At 39.9% G+C, this 27,308-nt stretch overlaps 1 protein-coding gene across 1 annotated transcript in view; it reads left to right on the top strand.

Annotated features, from left to right (window-relative positions):
• Positions 1-27,308, top strand: part of plxna4 (plexin A4) — a 220,684-nt gene that overhangs the window by 14,830 nt on the left and 178,546 nt on the right. The window contains exons 2-3 of the mRNA XM_079816393.1: positions 3,788-5,102; positions 21,997-22,179. Coding sequence (XP_079672519.1) covers positions 3,888-5,102; positions 21,997-22,179 — 1,398 coding nt within the window. The 5' untranslated portion in view covers positions 3,788-3,887. The remainder of the gene's footprint in view (positions 1-3,787; positions 5,103-21,996; positions 22,180-27,308) is intronic.

The following is a 27,308-nucleotide window of genomic DNA, read 5'->3' as shown; positions in this document are numbered from 1 at the left end:
TATGGTAAATAATCCAGCGCCAGTAACATACTGTATCATAAAAACTGAAAAAGACACAGTTTGTAGCTATGACGATGATGATGAAAGTGAGACTGTTTACTCGCACCTGAAAAAAGTTTACTTTGCCAGTGCGTAGTTTGTATAGTTATAGTTATGAATTCCTCTCTCTGCCTCTCTACTCTCGTATTGTGTGATTCATTGATGGAGAAAAGAGTATAAGTTAAATATACTCTTAAACAAAATAAGTTAAAGATAAGCATTGAAAAAAGAGCACCCTGCCCCCAAAGTCTATCTATATCCGATATCATTATTGTGAATTTTTCCCCCCACGATCTGATATTGTATGTATGCATTGGCAGCAGTGCTCAATTTGAGTTCAGTATAATTGTTTTTAGAATATTTTAATTGACACTGAAGATTAACTACACTACACATTATTTGTGTTGAGTGTGACCTTTTGTTGCTCTCTCTCTCTCTCTCTCTCTCTCTCTCCTGAGCATCCTGAAGTCCCATCAGATTTTGGTGGGCATAGCCCCTTCACCCTCTGGGAGGGCTGTAGATAATTAAAAACTCTTATCTGTATGTGCTCTGTGTGTTAACACAACTCCTTTCCTTCCTAGCATCCTTCTGTCACCCTTTCCTTCAGACCCACATCAGGGATGAATCCCTCCATCTGTCCATAGTGGGATAAGGAGCGCAGGCTGTGCTAATGAAAGTCGAACAGGAGGATGCGTGTGTAAGCGTCTGTGTGTATGCACAATTTTGCCTGTGCGGGTGTCAAAGAGTATGAGATTTTGTGACATGCCGTAATCAAAGTTGAATTGGACTGTTGTAAGTTAATGCGCTTAGATCAGGGAGGATAAATCCAGGATTGTTCGGATGCCCTTGGCCCCCCACCCTCTCCCACACACATCTGATGAAATACAAGGTCGAGTGTTTGCAAAGCCTGGAAAGGTTCCAGTCAAACACTCTGGTCTGAATTTAGTTGATTTTTCCTTGCCCATTGTTTTTTTTCTTCTGGCTGTTGTCAATTAATGCCACCAACTGAACTAGGAGATCTTCACTTGACTTCATTTGACACTCAGATGGCCTGGAGCTCAAAATTAAAATACCCCTGCTAGCACCAACCCACCCAACTTGAAGCCAAGATTTACGCAGCCTGGTGTCAACTCCATTTGCCATACTGATGCCCAGTGTGGAGCGTATGGTGCTTGGCAATTGGTGCACATTTTAACCAGAAGGCCATGAATGAAACAGCCTGGACAGGCTTGTTACTGCAGATCAAATCTGAGACGTCAAAATACAAAGTATGAATGCAAATGCTCTTACTTCGATCCATATATACACTGTATCTGAACTGGAATTTGAAGTCTCTGATTATTTGTGCTGGTTTTCTGGAAACGCAAAAAAATGCATCAAGTGAGACTTCCAATGTTGCAGTTGTATCCTAGCCTGGTCCTACCAGACTCATTTGTACAGAGAGTCTGGCCTCTCTCCATTGACAAGCGTTAACCTTCCTTGAAGGCGGGAACTCTGTTGAAGTTTAAAACTATTGGATCTGCCCAGAGCCACTCTGGATCTGCCATAGCCAATAGCTAACATTTGGTTGTGACGCATGTCATCTCAAACTAGCGCACGACATCAACGTCATCGTTCTCAGCCACTCCCTCTGTTCGCTGATTGGACCGGTTAAAAGTTGACCAGAGAAAACCAAAGAATATACCGCAATCCCAGACGGAGTACTGAAGGAAAATGAAAATTGAGCGGAAGGACGTAGGAGGGCGGAGCCAGGCTAGTTGTATCCTAGAAAGACTAAGAATTGGAAAGGGAAGCATGAATATCCAATTATTTATCAAGTGAACACACACTCAGCTTAAACCCTAAATGTGCAGTTTCCTCACATTCCCAGAAATTCTGCTTGTGTGTGGTATTAAACATGAATTCATTAGTACTCTTTGATGTGGCTACTCAGCATGTGGTCTCCAGTCAGTGTGTGTGTTGCAAGCAGGCTTTCCAATAGAATAACTTTTCTTTTGGCAACGTGCTGGAGTGTTGGAGTATCTCAGGGAAAATGAGTTGACCTCCAGCCCAGTGCAAGACACTGAATGCGGTTTCACATCCAACTGGCAGTCTCCTAAAGCAACCTATGGGAAGATGCTAGAATTGTAAACCCCTGTTTTTGGATGACCTTGCAGATTAGCTGATCCTAAAGCCCAGCGCTAGATGCCTCTTTAAATATTTTACCACCATGGATTGGCATGGATACTTGCTCTTAACATCCAACCATGCACAGAAAAACCAAGCTGCATTTTTCAATAGTTTGATATCTGCATATTAATATTTCAGAGAGTTGTTGGAGCCATAGCCTAATGGTTCGTAAACATGCCACAGGTCCATTGAGTCGATACGGGTGATGTGTTTTTAAGTCCTGATATTTCCCTCTTCCTCCCATAGTTTCCTACCGTTTCTCTACTTTGTCTATTTGTAAAATGTCAAAAGAGTATTTGTTTAGTGAAAGAGCTTCTGCATGTGATTGCTTTGTGGGAAGGATGTTGATTTTGTCTTTTGGCTGCTATTTGAACACACCAACTAGTTGAGGGGTCATAATGTGTGTTTTGATTCAACTTTACAAGACCACCGTTTCCTCATGCATGTTTTTACCTCGGCTCACATCTCCGTTCTCTCCCACTTTAAATGTAATGGCTAGTAAATGATACATGCTGTAGTGTTTTGAAGTGGTTCTTTGCTAGACTTTTCTATGAGAGAACATTATCCCCCACTGCTCAGATTACACACACTACTATATTTCCAACCTTCCATATACACGAACACTGCTGCAGTTGGACCATTCTTACGCAGAATGGAAAGTGTACCGAACCCTTTATTACTCTCCTATGAGTCTGAGTGGGCTAACGCTCCCTCCCTTAGTGAGTCTCTGCTTTCTGTTTCAATGGCTAATCATTACTGTGGAGTCCATACCCTTCACTCTGTATATCGTCTTAATGCCCACTACAACAGCTAGGCAGTGATTTTCACATCTGCTGTGAACCTCAGCAGTTAAGTGTCAGCCTAGCATACCACTACTAGCTTGCTCTGCAGCTCAAAAAACTGTGTTTATATGCAAGACTCTGCTGTCCATTTATTTTCAAACTTTTAGAATTTGTGCAGCTCACTACAGACCACAAAGTCAAAAGTTAGGCTACTTATTTTGCTCAAGGATAAGGAGCAAACTGTTCCTTTTTTTTCTCTCATCTGGTCCCCTTATTAGCAATTCCTTCTAATTGGCCCTGTGGTCCACCACTACTCAAACATTGCAGGCATTACTGTGAGCTCTGCCACTCTTTCAGCAGTGTCAGCAGGTGAACTGCGCTATCTGGAAAGATGGGAGAGTATCGGCCAAGCATGCAAATCGCATACCAAGGGGAAAAATCAATTAGAGGGCCAGAGGTCTGGCTGTGAGATGGGGCACGGGCAGAGAAATTTGTGCCCATCCTAGCTGTTAACTCCTGGGGCAAATGCATTATCCCATTGAGAATGGCATCCATTCATGCCAACTGTGCAAGCTCCAAAAGTGCCCTTTTCCACCTTTCTTTCTCTCTTTAATTACTCGTGCATTTTTCAAATGGCTGAAAAACTGTTATGTGGCTTTAATAATTTGCATTCTGAGACCGTCCTCTCACTGTAGGATGGTCTCAGATTCTGAACAGAGGAGGTTGATGTAAATTGTGGAATATATCTTTACAATATCTTTAATGCTAACACACTTCTGTTCTTTCTCTCTGTGCAGGTACAGAATGTCCCCAATTTCACGAGAAGCCTGAATATTGATACAGAGTACAGGTAGAGAGTAGTGGACCGATACATTCTTCCCGTAAGGCATCAGGACAATGGCTTCCCACACCAGGAGATGGAACTTTTTCACTTTTTCTTGCTGCATCATTGTCCTTTTGGTTCCCATTGTGGCTATGAGACCACAACAGCCTTCAGCAGCATCCAGAGTACTTGAGGAATACAGTACCTTTCGGGTGGAAAACCCTGAATGGACTTTTAATCACCTTGCAGTGGACCATAGAAATGGGAATGTGTACCTTGGGGCAGTGAATCGCATCTACAAACTCTCACCTGGGCTGGATGTACAGGTGTCGCATCAGACTGGTCCAGATGAGGATAACCGGAACTGTTACCCGCCCCGTATAGTGCAGCCTTGTAGCGAACCACTCACATTGACCAATAACGTCAATAAGATGCTGCTCATGGACTACCGTGAGAACCGGCTGCTGGCCTGCGGCAGCCTGTACCAGGGTATTTGCAAACTCCTCCGCCTGGATGATCTCTTTAAGCTTGGAGAGCCCTTCCATAAAAAAGAACACTACCTCTCTGGCGTCAACGAGAGCGGCGCCGTGTTTGGGGTCATTGTGTCTTATGGTGATGCCTCTCCTGATAGACTGTTTGTGGCCACAGCTGTCGACGGAAGACCGGAGTACTTTCCGACGATATCCAGTCGTAAGCTCACCCGTAACTCTGAGGAGGATGGGATGTTCGCCTACGTCTTCCATGATGAATTTGTTGCCTCCATGATTAAAATCCCATCGGATACATTCACGGTGGTACCAGACTTTGACATTTATTATGTCTATGGGTTTAGCAGTGGAAATTTTGTGTATTTTCTCACATTGCAGCCCGAAATGGGGGGAGGCCCGACAACCGGGTCATCTTCGGCGGGACGTGAACAGGTGTACACTTCCAAACTGGTGCGGCTTTGCAAGGACGACACCGCATTCAACTCGTACGTTGAGGTTCCTCTTGGTTGCGTTAAGGGTGGGGTTGAGTATCGCCTCCTGCAGGCAGCCTACCTGTCCAAGGCAGGTACCATCCTGGCACGTTCGCTAGGCATAGGACCCGATGATGACATCCTTTATGCTGTGTTCTCCAAAGGACAAAAAAGGAGGCCCAAGGAATCATCTCAGGAGTCGGCTCTCTGTGTGTTTACTCTGAAAGAAATTAATGAAAGAATTAAGGACCGGCTGCAGTCGTGTTATAAAGGAGAGGGAACCCTGGATCTCGCCTGGCTCAAAGTGAAAGACATCTCGTGCAGTAGTGCGGTGAGTACATTCAACACACCCCTGCTCACATGCCATTAGCAGAACAATAGTAGTTGTGACAGTTTCTATAGTAACACACTATGACTCTCGATGATTGATGTGAACACTATTACATTTAGGGCTAGATATCAAATTGTATACAAATGGAAGGTTTTAAAATGAGACCATTCATTTATGAGAGCGTAGAGCTAATTTTGGTCAGATAAAGGCACATGTATGAGGTAGTGCCCACTTGCAATACAATACGACTTTAGACCAATTACTACTGGCTGTGCTTAAATCAAGCTGTTTGACAACACAGTACTAGGTTTTGAAATAAAGCGACATTTTAAAATGGAAACTGACTGTTTTGAAAGCAAAAAGCTTATATTTTAAAGGGTGGGTGTTTGGGCTAAATTAATTGAAAAATGTATCGTTTCAGTCTGTATTTTAAACAAATGATGTTTTACACAGACATTTTAAAAACCAGTGATGTTTTATCATGCAATAGATCTGATCACTCTGTATAAATGCAGTTTTACCTTGGCAGGTAACATTTTTGGCATGCTTGTTTTACTCTCTCTTGATTTAAAGGGTTAGTTCACCCAAAAATTAAAATTCTGTCATAAATTACTTACCCTCATGTCGTTCGACACCCGTAAGACCTCCGTTGATCTTCTGAACACAAATGAAGATATTTTAGTTGAAATCTGATGGCTCTGAAAGGCCTCCATTGGCACAATGCATGGTTCACTCTCAAGACCCTTAAAAGGTACTAAAGACATCGTTACAAAGTCCATCTCACTACAGTGGTTCTACAATAACTTTAGGAATCGGCGAGAATAGTTTGTGCGCAAAAAAACCCTAAATAACGACTTGTATGGTGATGACGATTTCAAAACACGGAATCATGAAGCTTCGAAGCGTTATGAATCAGTGAGTCGATTCAGCTGTTTGGATCGCCAAATTTCAGCAGTTTGGCGGTTTGACACGTGATCCGAATCATGATTCGACTCACTGATTCATAACGCTTCGAAGCTTCATGATTCCGTGTTTTGAAATCGTCATCACTATATAAGTCATTTTTTAGGGGTTTTTTGCGCACAAAAACTATTCTCGCCGATTCATAAAGTTATTGTAGAACCAGATGGACTTTGCAACAACGTCTTTAGTACCTTTTAAGGGTCTTGAGAGTGAACCGTGCATTGAGCCAATGGAGGCCTTTCAGAGCCATCAGATTTCAACTAAAATATCTTCATTTGTGTTCCGAAGATCAACGGAGGTCTTATGGTTGTTGAACGACATGAAGGTAAGTAATTAATGACAGAATTTTCATTTTTGGGTCAACTAACCCTTTAATTCCCAGAGCAGTGACAACATTATTGCTACCATTTTGGTTACCAACTAATGGCCAGTTCCAGACAAAATAATTACTTTGATCCAGTAGTTTTCCCCTCAATTCTACAAAATAAGGTTAAAATGTTTGTTATTTGTTTAAAATGTCTCTTTTAGGCTAGAATGCTTATTGTGGGTTTGGTTTTTCTAGACGTTTTGATAAAACACAGCTAAGTTGTATAAATGTGAAACTGTCATGATCAAAGTATCAAACTTATAATACCACTTTATTGAATTCCAGCCAAAATATAAATGAATTATTACCACAAATAGCACGGCACCAGACCCAACAAATTCTTGTTCCTTTCAGAAACATCAGTGCCAGGACATAATGCTACGGTAATAGAATGAGCTGTTTCAAGAAAGGTTCCATGGTAATAGTACCTTGGAGTAGAATGTAAATACCATATGAGTACCATTGTACATGTCATCATATGATGAAATTGCCATCACTGTTCCATGGTACTTCCATGATACCTTTTTTTAAGATGGTGAATGAGGTAACATTTCTGCATGAAGGGTGTGATTTTTGGCAAGTTTTTCCTGATGCGGAGAGGATATGTGTGTGGACTGATGTGGAAGTGAAACTGACACACACCCTTACAGGCACTCACACACAAGAATAAATGTGAAGCAGACTGTGAGAGAGTGCTTTCGTGATAAGTGTAGGGCTGAGGAATGGAGGAAGAGAGGGAGTTATGTTGAGGAATGGTGCCATTTCTGCGTGCGCTGCAGTATGGCCACTGCAGCATAAATTAAAGAGAGAGCATCCCAGCGAGGAGAGAGATGGATGGCCTGTGTCTCCTCCTCTGGTAACTATGGCTACTGGCTCCTCATTTAAAAGCCAGACAATTGTTTGATTGGGGAAGAGAAAAAGACAAGTGAGCTCAAACACATATCTTAGACTGATAAATGCTCTGTTACTGTTTAAATTATCTTCTCCGAGAGCTGTTAGTTCTCACAAACAAATATAAACAGAAAAATACCAACACATGAAAACAGGCTTATAAAAGACAACATAAAATTAACATTTACCCTATTCACGTTGATAAATAAGATGCTCCTGCTCTTAAGCACTATTCACAACATGTTTTTTTGAAGAACACAGTATTTCATCTATATATATAGGTTACTTTATTTATTTTATTTCCCAACTAATGACTCATCCGGCCTTTCCAATAGGTTGCACGTGAGGGGATAGCTTTCTTCCACTTAAAAAGAGTTGTGCACTATTAAGGACTTTTTATTTAAATATATCTCTTTACATAAATACTATTTTCAACTTAAAACCTATAATTTGGTTATTTTACTAACTCAACTAATGACTCATCCGTAAGGGGAAAAATAGCTTCCTTCCACTTGAGAAGAGCTGTGCACTTTTAAAGGTGAACTATGTAGGATTTTTGCAGTAAAACATCCAGAAATCACTAGGCCAGTGTTATATATTTTGTTCAGTTGAGTACTTAGAATATCCCAAATGTTTTCAACTATTTGTAAATCGTGAGAAAATTGCTATTTTAACCAAGGAGCCGGGACGTGTGAGCTATGCGTGTGAGGGAGTCGCCTGTCGATTGCGTCATATCTGCGTCACCCTCGGTCTCCGGTTTTATTCAGTGAAACACTTTACTCTCACTGCATTGTGAACAAGTGTCATAGCAGCCGCCGAGCGAACGTCATAACTTCCTTTTCAACACACTCAGATATATCTAATACGATAAACAGAGCTGCGTTACCTCACACTCAGCACTGGAGAAGAGGAAGTGCCGCCGGCAACTGTTTCATAATAAAAGTCCCGCCGGTGACTATGCCATAATAACAGTCCCGCTCTTCAATCGCTCCTGCGGCCTTGCTCAGCTCCACAACACTCGGTCCTGCTCTGCTTCACTACAGTAATGTTAATAATCGCATCCATGAACATGATTTCTGCCCGAGTCCTATCCTGACTGTTTCCCACCGGCTGTGAGGTGAAGACCACATGTCCCGAGATTCTGCGCTCAAACGTGGCGTCATCAAACTACGCCTTTGTTTTGAACAGGCGACCTCTAGTGGACGGAAAAGTTACATAGTGTAGCTTTAAGCACTTTTTATTTTAATATCACTTTACACAAATATTTTTTCTATTTAAAGTGGCCTATGTATGTAAATCCCGCGTTCTGAGGTCTATGTATGTAAATCCCGCGGTCTGAGTGTTGTTCCCGTTTTCTTGTTCTTAATTTGTTGTTCGTCTGTGTTTTTAATACATTTGTGTTATCAGAATCACCTTCATTCTTTCATTTGATTTGACATTATGGCCAAGGAAAATTGTCTTTAAAGGTAGGCCTATTTATTAACCAGACAAAAGTTATTTGACGTTTGCTGAATTCTGGGTTTATATCTTAAACTGCCGCTTCAATGCAGTATAGCCACAGAGCTATGTAACAATGAGCACGACCTCCTGAGACACTACAATAGGCTACAAATAATTCATTAATAAGGGCTGTTTTCTTGTACAAAATGTAATATTTACAGTTAAATGTACAGTGTTAGACATAAAAAAGACAAAATTCTAACAATGTCAAGATCAAATGCCTGACACGTTATTTTCACAGACTAACACACAGTAATTAAAATAGCATATGCACTAGTTATATTCTCAATTTAATTTACAGAACAATTCCTGCAAATATTTTAGGTTAACTGTAGTCTATAGAAGAGACTAGGATTAGTGTGTGTCGACTCGCAGCGGGGGCGTGGCATCACGATTTTTCCACGATTTCTCCATCGTGATGTCAGTCACCCATCATCATGATGATCGTCCATCGGCACAACCCTAATATATATTACTCTAATAATGCATTTTCACTACTTTCACATTAATATACCTAGGGTTGGATACTGAACTCTGTACTTTTAAGGGCACCGACCAAATTAGGTCTGCTTTAAACTTTGTGTCTGCGCCATTCATTCACTCAGAGACAGGCAGGACATGCAGTTTAATTTACCTAACATACACATGGTCGCGTGCCATCTCATACGAGGACATGAATGCACAAACGTCATCTCCAGAGCCGCTCTGAGAGTCACTTCATGAGCATATTGTTTTCTTCGAGGGGAAAACTACCGTCACACAGCAACTCAAAGGTCTTCACGGCAACCCGTCAAAATAAAAGTTTGTTTATCTTGACCTATATATTATTGTTGTAACGTAGAATTTAGATACGTCTCAATGTAATAATAATACTAACCCTAATGTAGCATTAATAAATTATAAAAACTTTATTTTTTTAAGTAATAAATCACAATTTTAACTGTTTGAAGCTCAGTTGTGCAGCACTTTGTTTGATAAACTTTATAAAATTAAATATTTTACGTCTTCATTTGATTACCAGAAAATACACAACACAGAATTTGTCAAATTTCATATAGATATATAATTAAATAAATATTAAAAATGTTCAGTATATAAACATAGCAGATAATGGCAGACAGGGACCAAGACAGCTCTGGCATAATGTCAATGACACTTCTATAAATTACTTAGTTCCTTTACAGTTATTTAGGTAAACATCCCTAAAGTACTGTCGCTTAATTTTTTTTTTAATGTAACTATTATCTAGTTGAACACCCCCCCCCCCCCTTTTAAGAAGGTTACTACTTATTTTTTAGTGGTTTATTTTCATTTATTTAGACAAAATAGTATATAATATTAATTTTAATATTGACTATTTGAAATTGTTATATAAAATTTTATGACTGATAACAATAATGTTTTTTAATTGTTACATATATATATTTTTTTTAATATATTTATTTTATTTTATTATTTATAGTATATGTATATGCATGTTAAGTATAGTATATGTCATGTCTGCAGTTGTAGCTAAGGTTATTTGGGTGGGGGGAAAATCTTAACCAATTATATCATAACAGAATGCAAACTTCTAATGGTACAATTGCATCCTAATGGATAAAAGTGTCATCCTACATTTGCTTTCCACTGGATATTCTGTTTCATCTGGAAATATAGGGTACATTTATGGAAGTTTAATGCATTGTGAATGCCGTTTCATGTTGTCTTTCACAGTGAGCAGACTACATTAGGTATAAGCAGCTTCCAAACACCCACAGGCGGAAGGAACATGGCCATGATTGCGCTGACTCACCTATGAATAAGAGCACAGGCTCATAGACAGATACATTCAGACACTCATGTGTTTCAGTAAAACACTTGCGAACACGCTTACTCGAAAGCATCCCAGGGCAAAAAAGAATGACACATCTTTCAGGCAATTCTGTGACTGAAGTTAAACGCTCTTGGGCTGTGGTATTCCTGAATCTGCGCTCGGTGGGACCACATTGACAAGATAAAAAAGTGGGGAATGACAGGAGTGAGAGAACTGCGCATGAACCTGCTATCTCAGAGGGGGAGATTGATGTTTCACTAAAATCACTCGCATGATTTTACAAGAATCACTGTTGTTGGTCTCAGATGGGTTTGTGTTTTCAATAATGCATGGAAAAAACTCAACGCTGCCGTGTTGGAATATTGCTAGAATATTGCACGTCATCATTTACTGAGGGCAACAAGCGCATAATCTTTTCAGCACAAACCAAGAAGGAAGCAAGAAAGAAATGGGGAAAAAATGGTAGCGACTCCATAGCTTTTTGACTCCCTGATATGAAAGTCTAATTAAGTAAGCAGAGAAGCGCAGTGAGATCAAGCAAGCCCTTCTTCATGAATGCGAAGATAACTCGCTCAATATTCAGCCCTCTGCAAACATTGCATCAACATGACATGATAGTAATGCAGGTTCGGTGAAGATATGAAAGTGATGTATATCTTAATATCCTCTCTGTGCCCTCTGCAAACGATAAGGATATTATGCTGTGAAAAATCCTAGCATAATGTAAGCCTGGCTCATACGAGATATATCTCTAGTTCTGTCCAAAAATCAGGTCTTTACTAGCAGTTATCATCATGTATCATGTGCAGGCAGATGACATGGATGAATAGCTTTTTTATTATTTTAGATGCATATCAAAAATAATATAGAAAAATATATGAACTATGATCTAATCTGGCTGACACCTAACAAGGATAATATTTGGCAATAAAGTATTTTATAGCTTTAGTAGCATCATTTTAGTAGTTCTCTTTTTTTTTTTAAAAAGTTAACATGCTAGTCTTTTGTCTTTGAGACAATCATATTACTATTTTTCCAGTGTCTTGCACCATGTGACCCATTTAAGATGGCGTGTCAAGTTCAACTTGGTAACGCACTTTCTGTTGCACTGCGTCTGTTTGTTTTATACAGAATTTCACTATTTTTTATTTACTGTGAAGCTAATGCCACATTACCATAGTTTTACTGTAGAAATAACTAGTAACTATGGTTGCCATGGTAAATTTATTATGTGTATGTCTCAAGTGAAAGCAGAAATGTATTTGCAGATGCAGCAGCAGAACTCTCTGCTTTGCTGACTCTTTCATGCTCTCTGTTGCTCTTTTCTCCCATGGTGTGTGTTTTCCCCCAATTAATGAACAGATGAGCAGCCCTACTGCTCATTAGGGCAGTCAGACTGCATGAAGGGGCACTGTTAATGTCAAACATGATGTGCACACACACACACACACACACACACAAACTTACAAAAGAAAGGGTGTGCATTTCACTGTGAGACAGACTAGCCATCTTCATCAGTTCATTAAACCAGACATGGAGTAAATCTTTCTAGATGGTGGTAATGAAGTCATCTCTCACACACGTACACAGAGGCGTGGCATGTCACACACAATGGTCATGCTGTCACCCTCATTAGGAGATTTTCTGTTTGAAATATGCACCACTACATGTGACCTGAACTATTAATTATGTTGCATGTCCAAATGCAATAGTGTGCACTTTTTTTTTTTTTTGTACTTTTGTTAGTTGTGATTTTATATATTTATATATAGATTTTATTTTGTGTGTGTGTGTGTGTGTGTGTGTGTATGTACAGTCAAACCAAAAATTATTCAGACACCACTATCCACTACAGTTCATTTATGTAAGTGAGGATAGCTAAATAAATTAAACCGCGACATATTATACCCAAAAATTCTTCATACAGTGGACCACCAGAAATGTGTCTGAAGACCATATTTTGCTTAAATGTTTTTTCTTTACTTGCTAATGCAACCTTTTACACCACAGACTGAACAAAATTAAGCATTGCTTGGTGATTGGTTGACCTATATTGGTATTATCTAATTGTGTACTCAAATTTAACAGCTGACAGCTGACTGGTTGATTGTAATTCATTACATACCTTTCTATCAAAGTTATCTGCACAGCACAACTCTGAGTTATTGTCATATGTTATTACCATTTTCTATACCAAGGGTTTTCAAACTTTATGATGCCAAGGACCCCCAAATATGATGAAACTTTATGAGGGGCGAAAAAATATGTACGAAAAAATATAATTAACCTGTTAGATAAATAGTAAGTGTGACATTAGCCAATTTAAGTTGTGAAACAATGTACAATTCATTTTGGATGTATAAACCTGAAGAAGAACATTTTCAATTAAAAAATATTTGTATAAGCAACTTTCACAATAAATGTATCCAAGCAGTGTATGTACTGTGTTAACTGCCTTACCACGAGCGAGATAAAGGGGACTATAGTGAGAAACTCACTAAAGATACAAAGCAATGTATACGGCAAGAAAGGAGAGAACCGTTTAGAAATGAAACCATTAGGATATTCAGTAGACTATCCATTTTTACTTTTTCTTTGTATTCTCTGAAATTTTCTGGGGACCCCTTAGAACCTTCTGGAGGATCCCCAGTTTGAAAACCCCTGTTCTAAACTATAGCGAATAAACTGTGATAATGTGAGAAAATATTGAAGGTGTCTGAATACATTTTGGTTTGACTGTATGTGTGTTTTCTTGTAATTTTCTTTTTTATCCCCATTCCATTTGGTCCTTTTTATATTTTGCCCTGTACAGGTATTCATGAGATTTGAAGTCTGGCCCATGTTCTCCTTATCCCAAGTCCAGGGTTCGATAAGTCATGCTCACAGCTTTACTCCCAAAGGGTTACAACTGGCAGCTGTGTGCTGCTATTTAAAGATCAGACACACCGAAGGGGAATCCAAATGCAGAGGCAGAGATCTGAAGCTCGCTCAAGACTACTGTAGCTTTGGTTGTGCCAAACATCTCTCAGACTTCCCAAGTGCCTTTGGGCCCAGACAGATGAGTGTTCAAACCCGAACAACAAAAGGCATTCTGATGTTTGTGTTTATTTTTGTATTTAAAGTGTATGGGATTGATCTGTGATTGACTGGAATGGCACAGCCTGCCATGCTTTTTTTTTTTTTAAAACCCAAAACAAGTTAAAATGATTGTTCAGTTTTTGCGACTCCAAAGATTTCAATGTTTATTTAGAAGGAAAATGTTAGAATAACAAGGAAAATGCTAGATATCTTCATATTGATTTTCTTGTCTGAATTGTGTCTTCTGAAGCACTTGTGGTGATGTGCATGGCAGTATCACATAATGAATGTATAACCGTATCAGTGTGGTAGTCTTTATGTCTATAGATCATTCTGTGTTGACATCTGACCTATAAAAAACAAATCTGCCACGCCCCATGTTCCCTATGTCAGCAGAAAGAAATGGTGTGAAAATGAGTGTGGCACAGTAAATTCACCCCTCTCGCCTCCTGGAGTGATGTATTCAAGGAAACCAGGGCGCACCACACGCTAATAGGGATTTTTTTTTCATTAATTTATGCGTTTTTCTCAACCCCTGCTCGGTTATAGAGACATTGCGGTCAGAGAGATAAGAACATTTTAAATTAAGATTGGTCTCATTATTATTCATAATCATCTCAATTATAAGTCATTAAAATCAGGCTATAGGCTTTTCCTTTACAGCTGTCGGTCTCTCTGCATGCTCATTACATATTATTGCCAAATAATTAGTGCTTTTCACTCTCCCAGGCACACCAGTTTTTTAAGATTTAATACTATCGAAGTGCCTGTCAGTTCTCGTTAGTTTCCATCTGCTAGTCATACTTATTTTTTTTCCATTAAAGGTGCACTTAGTAATTACGGTTACGTAGATGTGGCAGTCATGTTGGACTTCTACTAATGTGCAGCATTATGCAAAAGCAAACGTTTACAAATACTAATGCTATTGTTAAATTATGCTATTCACAGTCAGCTGGGATTCATTCATTTATCTAATGGGCGAAATGATAAAATGGCTTTTATTGACGCAATGATGTAAATTAAACATTTTGCTCTAAAGTGTTGCTGGTGTGGTCACATTTATCATTGCTCGGCAATATTTTGCAGGGGCGAAATCGCCACAAAATTTCATACAAGGGCAGACGTTTTCCCATACAGATTTTGCATTGGGTTAAATTCATTCAAATTCACCACATTGACTTCTGTGTGAGTGGTGCCTTGTGCATCACTACACTATTGTCAATGGACATTTTTTTTGGCAGTAAAAATTTCAATAATGTGACCATGCCTTATTTTTCATGTATAAAACATTTTTTTAAATGAAGTTAAATTTAATGAGTGCACCTCTAAATTGGACATGCTGGTTTATCAGGATGAAATATGTAGTCCTCCTGGGATATCTTGATGTTTTTTCGTTTTTTTTCCATTAACATTGCTCCAGTTCCTCGCCAAGTTTCTCTTTGGTGAAGCTTTCTGGGAGAACCACTTTATGGGATGGTGTGACATGGTTTTAATCAGTCGCTTGCGCTGTGCACACTGCGTTTCCATTCATTAAAGTCGATCTCGAGGTTTATTGGCCTCAGTAATTACATCTCCCATCGTAACTACTGCAGCAAAGGTCATAATCCATCATAAGATCGTTATCTCCTAATCAGCCTAAACTCACTTTACATGTAGATCATGTGAAAAGGTTGTGCGCTCTGACACTTGTTGGATATTTCTTGAGCAGTACAACAATTTCCTAGTCTTTCTTTGGAGCCATCATGAATCTTATTTTGTGCCCCACATACATGTACACCCATGTTGACACAACTGCACACACAAGAACATGTACAAACACATTCAAGTGGCGAACCGTGTTGCTTCTAACAGTTGAGTTCTTGCAAAAACATAATTTGCATTATAAACCCGACTTCAGCCTAACCAGTCTTAAATGCATGAATTTTTTCCCATCCACCCAACACACAACCTCAAAAACTGGCTTAAGAGCACACGAATGCAAACCCAAAACTTCTAGTGTAGTTTCTTCACAAATGCTGACATTTCACATCCCAAGGGTTTCATTGATCCACAAAGGGTGATGTATGCGGTGAAATCACTGACAGCAGCTGCATGCGTTTTTGTCATTGAGCTGTACTCAGCCAATCAAACAAATGACTTTTTCTCATTGGTGTCCTGAGCTTTGCGTTGCAGCAATCTGACAGTAGTCATTTACCTCCAGTAGGTCTAGAAGGTGATTTTTTAAATATCTATGTTTAATGAAGCTCGAAGAGGTGTAGAGCAGATGCAAGAAGGCTTTACAACTCAGTCATCCATCATGGGTCTGTGAAAATCCTTTTCTGTGGTTGTGTTTGGATGTTAGACCCTACTGTATATCTTTCTGCCAGCGTAGTGCCATAAGATGGGATTTTGAGGTTTGATCTGTATCAGTAATTTCTTTGAAGCTCTCCCGTTCAGTTGGATGTGGTGATATTGCCCAGAAAAGGCCAATGTTGGATCAAAAAATACTGACAAAGTGCTTTCAAATGGAGGTCTTTGCTGTGGAAGCGGCAGCTTGCAGAATCTCTTTCTTACTGAAGGGGTTTACAGTCATTAAGTCATTAAATGTCATTATATGCAGACAGTTGTGCGATATTCATCACTCACATCTTTTCATTCTCTCTTTGTGGAGTTCTTTGGGAAAGTCAGCACTAGGTAGAGGCCACAGTAGGATGGAAACAGAGATGATGAGGCCTTTAATTCAAAAGAGCAGTGTGGAAGACGAGAGGAAGGGGAGTACAGAAGAATGAAGCGTAGGAATGGGTGATGATGGGTAGTGTTGGGTGTAACTAGTTACTTAGTAATTTAATTGCTTTTCCCTGTAATTTTAATCACAGTTACTTATAATTGAACTAAATATTGTGTATAGACTGTTGAACAATTTTTTATTTTTTTATTTATATATATATATATATATATATATATATATATATATATATATATATATATATATATATATAAGTCTAACTTTAAAATGCATGTGTTGTGTATACTCACATTTGTAATACTTTGGTCAGTTAATAAGAATAATTTATGTAGCTTTATATTATTTATTTGAATGAATTCCTTGAATCAGTCGAGGTTGATATAGGATTTAGGAAGTAGTAAGTAATTAAATACTTTTTGGTGAGAGTAATTTGTACAGTAATCTAATCACACTATTGAAGATGTTATTAGTAACTGGTAATTAATTATTTTTTTAGAGTAACTACCAACACTGGTGATGGGTTAGCTATGCATTTAGCAACGATTGGTGATTTAGTTTTATTTAAAAAAAAATATTTATTTATTTATTTGAGGTTTTGATATTTTATTTATTATATCTTCTTTAATTTTTGTAATTTTTTTTGTAATTTGATATTTTATATTTTTAAGTGGTGATGCTTTACAATTCTCAACTTTAAACTCATCCCTTTTGGCACCCGTGTCATGTCGCACTTTTTAAAAATAAGTATTTATTATAAGTTACAGTGTGAATTTATATTCTTTTTGAGATTTGCGATTTAAGATAACATGTAACCGTGTTTAAATAAGTAGTGTTTTTAAAGATTGAGTGAGTGTTATGTTGCGGCAAAGTAATTTAAATGTAAAAGTAGGACAAACGAGCATGTGAAAATGAATGAATTATCCGATATCTACTGATGAATAAAAAAAAAATTAAAAAACCCCTACAATATCTGCTGCTATCCGGATAAGCAATATATCATGCCTCCCTACTTGTCAAGTTAAAAACAATCCTAATTTTTCAAATGCTTCTCGAGGCCTCTGCTCCTTCTGTTTGTGCTGCATCTAGCTGTTTTTCAACACAAGCTGTTTTAAACACGTCGGGTCAGGTGAACCTGAAATCAGTCTAATTATAAAGAGCGTCCTTAAGACTGATTAGTCACCTAGTTGTTCAGACAACACACTGAGTAGTCAAATTTGCAGATATGCAATTTTGCGCATCTCTAATAGAGTGCCATTATGCTGTTTTCCAGAAAGCATTTTTCTGTGGAGAGCTGGAGAGATTGTCTATCGGTTGTTCAAACCTGATAGAAACTATTAAGACCGGCCGAGTGGAGAATGCACCCAATCAAATGCATAACGGACACACAAAAACAACCTCTTAAATGCTGCAGATTTGTGAGAGCACAAGGATTGCCGTGCTCGGAGCTGATTGAGTGTTGATATAATTACGTCGAACATGGAGCTGAGATTTGTGGGAAATAATGTCTTTGTTGCTAACAACAATCCCTGCGTGAGATATTACTTGAGCATGAAAAGGAAAGACTCTGAAAGGGTAATTATATGACTGTGCAGAATTAGCTCTTGAAGAGCCGATTCATCATCTGAATGATGTACACTCGCAGCAATGATCAGGGTTTATTTGCATAAACTGTGCATTCTGATCAAACTGTGATCTATTAATAGCACATTAAAATGTTTTGCGCTCTCTCAGCTAACAGTGAGGAATACAAAAGGCGCTTTTGAACTTAGAAAGTGTGTAGTTCATGCTCTAGCCCTGCATCCAGGGTTCCTTTTTTACTTTTTGTGCCAGATGCTCAAGGTTGGGTCCCCTATGTGCTCACAAAAAGACTTAGAAAAAAGCTTCTGAGGGGAAAAAAAAGCTTGGATTTCACTTGTTGTCTTTCTATCCAGGGACACAGAGACGCCGGCGCAAGGAAAGAGAGCTGCCTTTGTGTCGCTGGACGTAGCCAGGCAGCGAGTGGTCCGAATGACCTGATTCTGCTTCCCTGTCTCTGGAACCTGTTCAAATGAAAAACGGCGCCTGCGCCGATCCAGAAGCTTTTAGTTGCGCTCGTCAAACCATTCCCTCTTCCTTTCATTCACCCCCCAACCCCACACCACCACCTCCTCCTCCTTTACACCTTCAGACACGCAGCGTGAAATTGCCAATAATGCGGCAGCTTGTTCGAGCGCGAGAGTGAGCGAGGCAGTCGTAGATGGAAGGGAAGCATTAAAGTCAGAGAAACGGAGAGTGCGAAGAAGTATAAGAGGTTGATGGGCGGCAGAGAGGGCACCCCCTTTTGCACATGGGGTGTCGAAAGATGTTATTTGCATCGGGATGGGGAGAGAGGAAATGTCATGTTTATGTGGCGAGGTAATGAAAACGTGTCTGCTTCCTGAAAGGTTGACAGACAGGAAGCCTATTTCATTAGATTGCAGCACATAGGGTCTGATTGGCATGTTGTTCACCTTGCCAGAAATACCATGGCATATGCCAATGAGAAGACGACGAGACACATGCTCCGAGCCCCATAGCCCCCCTCCCCCCGTCTGTGTCACAGGCATATGCGCCCTGCCACACGAGGCCTGGGCCTTCTGATAAAATATAAGCAATGCCAAAAGGCATTAGTCTGTGTCACAACTATGACTGTCATTGTGTTTATTCTTAGCGCAGTTCTCTTTCTCAGTCCTAACCTCCGAGGTGGCGAGTCTTTGTAGCTGTTGCTAACAGTGTGCTGTGTTGGGGCTTTACACATTTTGACCCGTGTAAGCAGGATCAAGGCCATGATTGCGGTTGAGTTTCTTTTTTTTTATTTGCGTGTGTAAGCAGGTGCGCACGTTAAAGCAGATTGCTGCTGCCTCAACAACCCGTGATGATTCATGGCCCCCGATGTGGACAGGAGACATCTGCAGAAAGACTAACACTGCACAAAACAGATCTTTCATGTAGCTGTGGCTTTCTAACAAGAGCCGTGCGCTAGAAATGAGCACCATTACTTTAGGCTGGCATAGGCGAGCCGAGCGGCACGCAGGCTTTGGCTGACAGCAGAACATTTCTAAAGGTCAGACATCTGCAAAGAGAGAGAGAGAGTAAAAAAAAAAACATATACGACGTTGAGCATTTTCCTGTTCTCTCTCTCAACTCCCTTCTTCATTTCTCTATTTATTCTTCATTCCGGCTTGTATTGAGTGAACTGAAAATTGAGTGCGGTGTTCGCTATCGATTCGGCCGATCACTCATAAACCGCCATTTTAGAGAGACAACCCCTGTCTTCCATTTGCTTAATGAAGGGTCTTGTATCTCCTGGCTGCTGACAAATAGACATTTGCTATATTGCATGTAAAGACCCATCCGGTCACTTGATTGATCGCGTCTCTCCGAGGTTGGTCCGATCTGCTGCTCCGCTACAGATTCGTTCCCTGGCCTGCAATGGATTTTCAAATATCATTAGGCTGTTGTTATTAAGATGAACACCGCTTCAGATATAATTGAACTCTCATCAAGGGAGTATGTACATTATTTCAGTTCGTATACAAAGAGTCTGTGAGTGATAATGTACATCCAGATGCTTCCTCTCCCAACCTGGGTATCACTCAGGATTGCCCTTCGCCCACTTTGTCACTTGGGAATGTGCTGTGGGTTGGTGCCTGGGGGCAAAACACAGCTCAAGCTGTCTCGCGTTTCATGATCTAACTGAGAGAATATGCCATTAAAAACTGAAATATTAATGCTAATAAAGCCGTTTGAGACGCCTGTTATGCCGCTTCTCAATGATGGACAATAATGTGCCATGTTTTCTGAACAAATAGACTTTTTAAAGTCAAACTTTTGACACACAAATAGTGAGAGTTTTGGTATAATGCACCAACTATTTTGATGCCAAACCACATAAAAACCAAAAAATTAATATGTCATGTAAACACAAAACCGTTAGTTCCAAGTCAGTTTAATCACTGTTCTATATAAATGTGTTTTCATTGAAGCACACGCATGCATACCTCACTCGCACACCGAGATCAAAGACACTGCACACACACCGAAACAGGAGCACAGAAACTTAGCAACTGTCCCACAACTTTCATTAATAAAATAGCTTCGCTACTGGATTGCTACATTATATTTCTCAGCGATGAGGGTGTAACGTCGCTGGTTTTGAAGTAATTAAACTCACAGCTTGGTTGCTAATATAGAGAGATGCTGAACAGATGCAGGTAATTCACACATGCATCTTTCATCTCTTCCTCTCTCTCTCTCTCGCAATATTTTTTTCAAATAAATGCTATAATTCATTCATTCATTCAAATAAATGTAATCTTACACACTATAACTCTGTGTCTGATTCAAAGCGGGCTGAATACTAGAATTAATGAGCCGTAACTGACTCAAATAACCATAATTTTTACCTGCGCAAATATTGCGCTGCAAACATCAATAACAGCTTTAAGTTGTCAATTCTGGCAAATGACTATGGCGTAAGCGTGATAATCCACGGCTGGCTGTGCACTAAACGATTTGAATTTGATAGTTCTTTGAATCTAAAATAATTTAATGCATAGCTAGCCATAGATTATCCCTTAGCCTACTTTAAGTATAAACACATTTGGTCTTTTTTTTCAAACCCACATTTTCCTTAATGTGTACAGAAAATATGTTGCTCGTTTTAGAAGAAAGTAGGAATGCTTTAGCAGAAATATGTGTTTGAGTAAAAACATACTTTAGTATTTTGATGTTTTATTTTATTCTAAAAGAAAAAGATTTTAAAATTGAATCAATTTGGATGATATAAAATAAAAAAAATCTGTTTAAAGTAACATTCACTCATGAATGAATTAAAGCCCGCGAGCATATCATATTTGGCAGTGCTTGAGAAGTGTTATGGTTTCATGCCCTCAATGAGTCAAAGCCCTGGGCATCATTAATCATGCTTTCGATTTGTTTGACATTTTATCCTGAGGTCTGTGCAGCTGTTTCAATGGATGCCGTTGTTTTCCAAAGCCCTCTCAGCAGACTGAAATATGGAAGCATTACCAAATTATTATTTCTATATCAGAAGCTGTAAATCACTCCAATCTGTCTGACACTGGCAACTTTCCCAGCCGTATGTTACTTGTCACACAAAGTCACACGACATCACCTGAAACGCCATATTTAAAAGATGTTTTTTAAGATGCTTTTCCACCTGAAATGATAAATGCACTTGGACTTATATCAGATAAACCTCACAACCCATTTTAGATATGACTGGCTGAATTGATGCTAAATAGTGACAATGATGAATCTGCTTTGAAGCTGCCTTGCAAATGGTCCAGTAAATGTATACTGACAAACTAGTCTATAGAAACCGAAAGGCCTTTTCTTGTAGCGTTTTCAACATCCTTGCTAATGATAATGGGCAGTTGTTTCTTCATCACACTGCTCTAAACTAGAATGAGTAAATAAGTTATTTGACCAGAGACTAAAACTTTATTTTTCGAGACTGTTAGTGCTTTAATTTGCACAGTTGAATTAAACATCCTTTTGTTCTCCTTTCTAGCTTCTCACCATCGATGACAACTTCTGTGGTCTGGATATGAACGCCCCACTCGGCGTATCTGAGATGGTGCGCGGAATTCCACTCTTCTCCGAATCCAATGACAAAATGACATCCGTTATCGCCTACGTGTACAAGAACCACTCTTTGGCTTTTGTGGGGACCAGAGGGGGTCGTCTTAAAAAGGTAGGACTTTTGTTTCTTTTGCAGGAGCGTGAGAAACCAAGGAGTTTGACTGATCCAAGGATTGTATCATTGTTGTAAGCTTCTACAAAGCATCAGAGATCGAGCAAGGAATTGCTGACATTGGGCTTTTTATGACACATGAGAAGATCAGAGCGGGGTCAACTATATCCGTTCTGTAAGAACGTTAGATCCAGTGAGTTTTGTGGACATGCTCTGAAATCTACTGCCGTTGTGTCTGACGCGTGTAGAGAGGAACGGTTGGTAAGCGGCGCAATGAGAGGCAGGCAGAGAGGGCCATGGGAATCCCTGCACAGGCAGAGGCTGTCGGGGGTAATTGGATGATGCGGTGCAGGGGCTTTCGGCCTGGTACCCTCTTCTCTGACTGTGCCTCAGAGGAGCCGTGTCTGAGACGAATCCAAGGGCCAGCCAGACACTGCATAGAGCAGAAAATAACATTAAAATAGAGAGAGAGTACAACAGAAAGGGAGGGTAAGACAGACATAGAGGAAGAGAGAGAATGAGAGTATCATTTTCCTCTTTTTCTCAAGTGCTAAACCTCCAGGGTGTTGACGTTACAGACGGGCAAATCTTTGCCAAAAGGCAGGATTCCAATTTGACGCATTCTTGTTATTGTGGTGGTGTGTTTTGTAGTTGGGTCTGGCTGTGGATGAAAATCCGTGGCATAACAGACTAGTCCTTTCCCCCCCAAAAAAGCATCCCTGCAGAAGGAAGGAGAAGAGCTCTTTTGGTGCTGTAAGCAATGTTAGGGTGCTTTCACACTAGCACTTTTGGTGTGCAACCGGGTCCGATTGACGCCAGCGTTTCATTTGGATAATGTGAATGCTGTCTTCCGCACCCGCGAAGTCCGCTTAAAAAGGGTGGTCTGTAGTACGGTACGGTTTGCTGCTGATATGAATGCAATTGCACTAATTTGCGGAAGTGAACCGCTATTAATGACGTGCGTGAATGACGTACTGCAAGCAGAGAGCTGTAGATCTAATTTCTGCTCGCCTAAAGTGTTCTTTAGAGCATTTGCAGTACATTTGCGGCAGATAATATGCAAGTGTTGTTACTTACTGAAGCTTTGGAAACAAAACCAATGGTTCAAAAACAAGAATATAAAAGTGAGGTGAGCAACACTTTGCATTTTGCCGCCTTCTCCCTCGCCATCGTTACCGAGCAACGGGGTAAACAGCTGCTTTGATGACGCAAATGCACCGTGGTTTGGAGATAGATATATATATGTATATGTGTGCAATAATCTGAACACAGTCCTGTAGGGGGAGGCGGGAGCAATCGAACTCTGGTTCGGACCAGACAATCGAGTGTGAAAGCACCCTTAGTTGTTCTGGAACTTAAGACTTATTCACACCAAGAACGATAACTATATTGTCTTTCAAACCAAGGCACAATAACATTCACTTTATTATAAGCGTGTGCTGCAGCTCTTTAATGCTTGAGCTCTTTAAAGTCTGGTAGATTCCGATTGGCTGTCAAAAAGCTGGAAAAGATCTTTCTGAAAGGGATTCCAATGATATTGTGACTCTCTGTCATCATCGTTAGAGTTGTGTTGCGGACTTCCCTATCCTCATTGAAAAAAATGTCAAACTCCCTCAGATATACCATTAAGACTGTTGTAATTATAGAGATGGAGTGCTCTACTTCAAGACAACTAACTGATATCTTGCAGGTTATAAGGATGCTTTCTGTGTGCCGTTCCATAAAAAAAATGACTGACTTTTGTTAGAGACTATGATTGACAAAATGACTGACACCAAATTGTAGATACGAACAAGCCAAACAAATCTCCAAGGAACAGACAGACAACACAGTGACTTTCTCTTTCAGGCAGACGGACAAACATAACCATGCACGCACACACACAAACACACAGAAACCTTTTAGTTGCCATTTCAGTGATTGCAGATCTCTGCGGGAAAACAGCCGATGATGTCACTGTTGCCTTTTAGACAAAACAAGAAAATAGTCCTCGCTGACAGTCATTAATCAATGAAAATGAGTTTATTACCGTCCCTTTTGCATGGTGATTTATAGTCCGCCAGCACGTCACACTCAGTAAATTGTTTACTAGCTGGAGACGAGCTCATCACGAAAAGTAAATATTATTTGGAGCAGCTTTGATCGTTTATGCCGTCGTACGGGAGCCTGGTGAGAAAAGACCCCATGAAATCAAAATTAGAGTTTTAAGATGTCTTGTTTTTCTTTGTGTTGCTGTGATTTTGTTCTTTTCATTTCCATTTAATGCAGCTTTTTTACGAATGTAAATGTCGGTATTAGGATTACTTAAGTGGAACACGAAGGCAGAATCTCCACCAGGTATTTATTTTAAATTTAAACAGGATAATCCAAGGCTTACTGCATTCAGCATGGCTGTGGTTCTCCAACTGTAGTTAGCGTCGTCTGTGTGATTGACTCCGAGAGGAGGTGCAATGGCAGGATGTTCTGTGTCTCACCGCGTTAAAAGACCGAGCCGAGCCAAACCCCAGAGAGAAGCAGTAAACAACTTCTAAACCCTCCAGAGAATATCACACAGACACGTTTTTATAATGTGCGCGCACACGGCCGTCAGCATAAAAAGCACAGGGCTGAAAACACGAAACTGCTGTGTTTGCTGCAGCAGTTGTTCAGCACCCCTGGCACTGCGGCGGACCCCCAGACCAGATGTGGTTTTGGGACTTTGGAACCTCTATGTCCCCACTTGCTCCCTTGTTCTCCATTCATCCAACCTTCTATCCATCCCCCTCTCCCTATGTCTCTTTTTTTCACAAATTTGTATGACATTTTTTATGCACTTTTTTTTTTAATGTATCTAGTGCAACAAAATACAGGAATGTATGCTTTAATATCAAGATTTTATAATATATGTATTATTACTATAAAAATCAATTATGAAATAATGGTATTTTAAAGTGCAACTTTGTAACGATTCAAAGAAGGTTGAAAATTGGCAATGTTGGTAGTATATGTAAATGAACAATGTTTAGTCGTTCGCCCGTGTTACCTAGACTGAGAAATGCACATTTATTTGTCAGCAAAAGTCTGGCAGATGACGCAAAAGACTTGACAGCTCCAGGGCTTTCATGAAAACTACAGATTATACTTCTGCATTTTTTTTGTATACTTGCCTACAAGGATCGACAGAGGGTTATTAACAACAGAAACAGTTATGGTAAGTGTAGGTTTATCACTGAACATCGTACTTTACCTCAGGGGGCTGGGTGTAACTGACAGAACGGCTTCCAGCTTTCCGCCTCCCTTTGGCCTAAAACGCTGTGTTTGTGGTCATCCAGTTTAAAATGTTGACTACAAGATTTTAAGATTTTCCGTCAAGCCATTCTCTTCATATTTACCATACTTTGCCTTTAGCCGATGCCTAAAACGCGCTGGATCCTTCTCTGGAACCCAAAAGTAACTCACTCCCACTAAACGCTTAGTCTTTTAATTTCTTGCACCTGTTGACACCATTATGGCTAAAAGTTTGCTAAGCAGTATTTCCTACAAAAGCAAGGCAATATTTGATTCTGGTCAAGCGTATCCATAGCAGACTGGTGGGAGTGGCCATGGATGGCAACATGCAAGTTTTCCTAAATATTTTTTTCTTTGTTTTCTCTAGGCAGACAAGTTTTTATGGAAAGCCCACTTTGCCAGTAGTGAAATACCCCTTTAAATACATACCTACGTTTATATAATAAAGGAAAACATATCAATTATATTGTGCTTATCCTTTGTCGTTTATTTTACTACTACGAGTACTACAAAGTTTACCGTGTTAGTCTAGGATTTGCTTATTTTATTCTGCCAAAAATCATACTGTGAATTAATTGCCATTTCCAACTTGCAAGGAGCACTTGAATCAATAACAGAATCAATAACATGGACACCGCATATGATTTTACACGTTGGCTTAAATCTCTCCAATCTCTTTAGTAGGCATCTACATTATCCTTTCAAAAACCCATCATGATGCCTTTCAATGTTTACGCATAATAAATAGGCCATATGGCCAAGGCCTCAATCCTCCCCTTTGGCCAGTAGCTATGTCAAAAAGGGTGAAATTAAACCTATTAATTGCGGTCATCGAATCTGTTTTGAGCCAAGAGTGAAGTTGACAGTCTTTTAATCCTTTCGCGTGAGGCAGTCGTGGCAGTCCGTTTCACTGGCGGGGTACACGCAGACCAGGAGGGGCGGATAAGCCCCCCCGCCGAGGTGATAATGCATCCAGTAGGCCTGCTCGCCGCTGAGAGAACCACAGCCACTCACTCAATACAATGAGCAGCTAACCTTGAAGCAGACCTGGCACAGGAAGTCTGGCTGACAGCGCCCTGTGTGAAGGACAGAGGGGAAAGTGTGTGCTTGTGTGTAGATGGGTCGAAGTGTGTGTGTGTGTGTGTGTTATCTGATGAGGTTCTGTGCATTTAGCCATGAGGTGTGCACTGAAGTGAATTCTTCGGCCCTTGGAGACGCCACTGAGGAGATGCGCAGTTCAAAGGGCGCGATTCACACACTGTAAAATTGTTCAGACCGCGGAGACGGGTTGTTTCAGGATGACGGCTCAGATTGCCGGTTGTCGATGGTGATGGCTGGCGGAAAAGGCTTCAATTTGTCTATGAATGGTAGAAGGTGGTGGGGAAAAGGTCACGTTATCCTTTAGATGTGACTGTCTGTTCGTCCCTCTCTCACTTATTCTTCCAGTCCTTCCTGTTTTACTGATTTGTGAGCAATTATGTGCGGTATTAGGGATGTGTCAGTCTACTTAAGTTCGAATGAATGAATGCATAAATTAATAAGCTATTAAACAACAAAAAAATTCATTATTATTCGTTTTTTATTGAATATGCATTTATAAATGTGTATAATATGTTAGTATAAATTGTTATAAATATATATTGTCTGTTTTTGGATGACTAGCCAACTAGTTTACCACCGTGACCCATCCCTACTTTGTCTGCCCAAACTGGTGGGTTGGCTCGCCTTCATGGATGTGTGTGTGTGTTTGTTTGGACGATCACCACAAATGTAGATTATTGAAATGATCGAGAGAACTGGAACCACTGGAGCAGAGGATTAAGTGTTGAAATTTAATGATGAAATATGCTGCAGGACAGCGT

This window comes from Gobio gobio (genome assembly GCF_949357685.1).
Source record: "Gobio gobio genome assembly, chromosome: 5".
NCBI lineage: Eukaryota > Metazoa > Chordata > Actinopteri > Cypriniformes > Gobionidae > Gobio > Gobio gobio.
Note: the sequence above shows the minus strand (reverse complement) of the source record. Positions and strands in the feature narration are given on the sequence as shown.